Below are 5232 nucleotides of genomic sequence, written 5' to 3' on the forward strand. Positions count from 1 at the left end.
TATCAAACGCAAAACGAAAAAAATAATACTAAAGTAAGTATTTATTCACTCCTTTCATGCAAATAAATACACCCTTCAGTCTTCACTCCACTCTTACTGTCATAACACCAACTACGACTCCACATGACCATGGACCAGTGTCACCGATCGTATTTTCCGGCGACTTTCTATCATCTCACCGGAATTTTCCTACTCTTATTAACTTCCCCAGTTAATGGGTGGCGTCCATGGCCCAACCAAAAGCCCAACACCACCGATTTATTGTACAGCCCATCCAAAAAGTATGAAGGCTCATCGGACTTAATCCAGTTAAAATACCACATGGGCCCTGTTCTCACTGCCAACATCACCATTTACCCCATTTGGTACGGCCGATGGGGCAAATCTCAGAAAAGAATTATCCGGGAGTTCATCAACTCAATCTCCGCTGTCGATTCCAAGCCGCCGTCAGTTTCCGGTTGGTGGAAAACAGTCCAACGTTACACCGACCAAACCGGAGCCAACATCTCCGGTAATGTACGCATCGGAGCTGAAAAAAGCGACCGGTTTTACTCTCATGGTAAATCGTTAACCCGTTTATCAATTCAGTCTGTGATAAAATCTGCCGTCACTGCAGCCAGTACCACTCTCCCTTTACCGATAAATTCCAAAAGCGGTGTGTATTTACTACTCACATCTGATGATGTGTATGTTGAAAATTTCTGCCAAGATGTTTGTGGATTTCACTATTTCACTTTCCCTTCAATTGTGGGTTACACTTTACCATACGCATGGGTAGGTAACTCCGGCAAACTATGTCCAGGTGTTTGTGCATACCCGTTTTCCGTACCCGATTACATGGGTCGGGGTTTCAAAGCTGTGAAATCGCCGAATAATGATGTGGGTGTTGACGGAATGATTAGTGTGATTGCTCATGAAATTGCTGAGTTATCTACGAATCCACTGGTGAATGCTTGGTATGCAGGTGAAGATCCAAGTTTTCCGGTGGAGATAGCGGATCTTTGCGAAGGGATATATGGGTCGGGTGGTGGAGGGTCGTATACGGGGCAAATGTTGAACGGTGAAGATGGTGCAACGTACAATATGAATGGGATAAGAAGAAAGTTTTTGGTTCAGTGGGTGTGGAATCATGTTGTGAATTATTGTACTGGACCTAATGCACTTGATCAGTAAATGTTTCATTTGCTGCTTGATTAATGTGTGTAGGGGTCTGTTTTATATTTGAATTTGTTGGTTAAGAGAGTTTTGGTTCATGTTGAGCTTGTTAATGCATGCTAGTATTATATGAATAACTTATTTTTTAACTAGCACTATCTTAACTATGGGGAATAGTGAAAATTCAATCAGACACACCGAAAAGTTATTGAAATTCAAACTTTGTGTATACTAAAAATAAAAGCACTATGAGTTAGGTATGAATTGTTTTGAATATGAAAAAGTGGGCACCTTTGAAGATATTTTGCCCTAGTTATATCTTAAATAAAATATCTCAAGTTAGGGAGAAGTGCCAGTGCTGTCTCGGAGAAATAAAGAAATATGAAGGGCATGTTGTCAGTAGGGAGTAGGGACATCATGCATTTATTTTGAAAAAAAGTGGTAAAAGTTTTTGAACAACATTTCAAATATTTTCGAACAAAAACATGAATATAATTAAATAAGTATTTTCTTCGTTTAAAAAATAATGATTTTTTTTCTTTTTAGTCTGTTTCAAAGAATGATTTTTTTTCTTTTTTAGTAACATTTTAATTTCAGTTTTCCGTGTAGCATGTTTAAAGCCACAAGATTAAAGGACAATTTAGTACATTTGACATAAGCCACAAGATTGAAAGCCACAAGATTGAAGGACAATTTAGTACATTTGACATAACTTTAATTTAGAATCACAAGATTCAAAAGTCTTTAAAACTCCGTGCCAAGTCAAACCAGGTCACTCATTTTGAAACGGAGGGAGTATATACTATTGCTGACAATTTGTATTTTTGGATAAAATAACTACACACTTCACACAAGTGCAAAACATATACCCTCTCTTTACAAAATAAAGACCTAATTTAACTTGGCATAGAGTTAAAGAAAAAAATAATCAATTTTATGGTTCTAAACTTAAATTGTGCTATCATATATATCAAAATATATTTTAATTTTATAGTCTTAAATATGTCACGAAGACAACTAAAATTAAAATATTAGCAAAAGAAAAGGGTCATTTTGTTTGAACGAGAGAGTAACATTTCTCTCAAGTGGGTCATGGTGGAAATATCTTTTAATGTATTATTAGTTGTCTAATTTATACATCTAACAGATTTCATACAACTTATCTTTTGATTAATTGATAGGATAGTATAAGTATATTTTATACTGTACATCAGTATAGAAAAATATTTTCTTTATTTTGGATAGGAAACGGGTGAGACCTATTTTAGACTTAAACAGCTCAAGATGACTGAAATATTTGTCCCTATATATTCACTAATAATAATATGTTCACATTCAAAATTTGAAGTTTATTAGTTACGCTTTTATAATATATCATAGAATATAATTACAGCTGAATTTAAAATAACATATTTATAGGTTTTTATTGATTGTTTTTATAGACATAATTTTTATTTATAATGGTATGGTATTAAAAAGTTCGATTTGATAATTTTGATTTATAATTTTTAAAATATTATACTATTACTATATCAAATTAATTTGGTATGGTTTGGCATCTTAAAATTTGATTTTGGTATTTTGCGATACGATTCAGTTATCATAGTTTGGTCAACTTCAACTTACATATATGATTTTTTTTTACCAAAGTAAGCGATTATAAAAATCAATTTACCAAAATAATACGTTTTTTAATTTTTTACAAAACTAATATAAACGTAGTTCACAGTAACGTTTTAGGTTATATTTTATTCAAAAAATTGAATAACAAAAAGACAAAAATCTAACAGAGTAAACAGACATAAAAACGTTATTGTCAGTAGTAACGTTTTATAATTCGTTACTCTGAAGCACGTTTTACAGCTAAAACGTGACTCACAGTAACGTTTCTCAATGGTGAAAATTGAAATCCAATCTTGTACATCTCTCATTCATTATTCATATTTCTACTATTAAAATGGATTAATATATTTTGTACATACCTTCATTTGAAATACATATGATTTTCTCTTTTTTTTTTCTTTTTTTTTAAACCGAGAAATTCGTCTGTGACCCACCCTTTGGACCAATCACAGCCTTCTAAACTCGGTGGATAATGGGCCTGCCCCTCTACCCTTCTCCACTTAAATATCGGGCTTTGCTTTGCATGGTGTGGGGATTGAACCTGCGACCTAAGCCACAAATCCTCCACCTTTTGCCACTCAAGCTAGGCCTTGGGGGCTCTTTTCTTTGTCTTTTCACATAGACAATACTTTTTTTGAAACAAAAGAAAAAAAAGTGAGGATGACTTTACACAAATTGGAGCTTGTCTTGTATCATTTCAATTTCAAAATTTGTAAATAAATCATATATATGAGAGATCTTCTTAATTCAAGCCTAAGATAGCATCCCTTCCAAATATTAGACCAATCGGTTTCTTATCATTAGTAAATATTAGACTATCAATAAAGAAGTTATTGAATTAAAATTGATGTAATAAGTAAGCAAACCAACTATTAAAAAAATATAATGGCTACATCATAATAGAAGAGACAAAGGAATTAATTGATATTGTAGTAAAGCCTCCTCACAAGTTATTTTCCTTGCAAAAGTATTATCTATGTATGAAAAGAGAAGTAAAGAGAAATTTATATATGTGACTATATATGTGTAAAATATATATATATATATATTCATTTTAATAGTGGAAAGTTTAATAAAAGTTGAATGAGGCATGTACAAGATTGTTTTTTTAATTTTCAGTCATTCCAGAAAAAACGTTACTGTGAGTCACGTTTTAGCTGTAAAACGTGCCTCAGAGTAACGAATTATAAAACGTTACTGACAATAACGTTTTATGTATGTTTAATCTGTCAGATTTTTATCTTTTTGTTATTGAATTTTTTAAAATAAAATATAACCTAAAACGTTACTGTGAACTACGTTTATACTAGTTTTATAAAATTTCAAAAAATATGTATTATTTTGGTAAATTAATTTTAATAATGGCTTACTTTGGTAAAAAAATTATACATATATTTGTACAATAAAAAATTAGGACTTTTACTTTTCTAGAAACGTCTCAATTATATCATATTAATACCTTACACATGTAAAAATATTCAAAACAACGTACTAACAATTTTTCTTTGTTAATCAATCACCCAAAAGAACATTTAAATCAAGATAAAATCATCAAAATTTCAACATCATAATAATTAGTTACTATTCTATTTATTTGTAGTATTATATAGCTACACATGTATATGAATTTTATATAAATATGTAACTATATACTTCGATATGTTATTCGTATTTCGGCATATATTTATAAATACAAAATACTATATCGAATATCAAACTTTTAAAGATTCATAGTAAATACTAAATATCATATTAGACACCACAATATTAAAAAATTCAATTTCAATATGGTATTCATAATTCAATATCTACCCTATCGTGTCTACTCCTATTTGATAGGTGGGTGAATATTAAGGGAAAGGACAAGTAGTTGTATTGAACTATTGTTGATTGGAGAAAAAAGATGAAGAAGAAAAAAATGGCGATGGATAGGCTTTAAGGCAAAAAATTAGGGACCTCAGAATCCGTCACTTTAGAAACCTTAAAAAGAAGTTGTGTGGGACAACAAAGCTAGCTTCTTGGACCTGCCTATGGCTTCACTTTATGACTTCTTAAGTAGATCATCCACTGGTCCACTGCATAGGAGGTTTCAACCATTCAAATTTAATTTATGGGTTATCAATGATTTTAAATTATATGTGGTCAATAGGAATCAAACTCTCATCAAGAATGGTAACAAGCAGTGGCGGAGTCAGGAATTTCACGAAAAGGATCCAAAAATTAAACAACAAAAGCTCTTTTTGAAAAGGGAAAAAATTGTTGCAAGTGAGATTTGAAAATACGAGCACGGGCTCATTAAAGATGTCTAAACACACATTTAAGACATCTAAAATCACTAGGCTATAACAATCTATTATGTCAAGGGTATCCAAAATATGTAATTTAATCACTTCGTGTATCGTTTTACATGTATCTATAATATTTTTTTCCGACGAAGGGTGTCCAATTGGACAC

At 31.6% G+C, this 5232-nt stretch overlaps 1 protein-coding gene across 1 annotated transcript; it reads left to right on the forward strand.

Moving 5' to 3' along the window:
- The first annotated feature begins 61 nt into the window (after window positions 1–61).
- On the forward strand, window positions 62–1307 carry LOC102583891 (protein EXORDIUM-like 3). Its single transcript, XM_006357843.2, has one exon. The coding sequence runs from the start codon at window positions 124–126 to the stop codon at window positions 1171–1173; it is 1050 nt and encodes a 349-aa protein (XP_006357905.1). The 5' UTR covers window positions 62–123; the 3' UTR covers window positions 1174–1307.
- The last annotated feature ends 3925 nt before the right edge of the window (window positions 1308–5232 follow it).

Source organism: Solanum tuberosum, unplaced genomic scaffold (assembly GCF_000226075.1).
Source record: "Solanum tuberosum cultivar DM 1-3 516 R44 unplaced genomic scaffold, SolTub_3.0 scf00255, whole genome shotgun sequence".
In the NCBI taxonomy this organism is placed as follows: domain Eukaryota; kingdom Viridiplantae; phylum Streptophyta; class Magnoliopsida; order Solanales; family Solanaceae; genus Solanum; species Solanum tuberosum.

Bases quoted from the DNA above. Each gene is read 5' to 3' on its own strand.
- LOC102583891 (XM_006357843.2), top strand. From the start codon at position 124: ATGACCATGGACCAGTGTCACCGATCGTATTTTCCGGCGACTTTCTAT.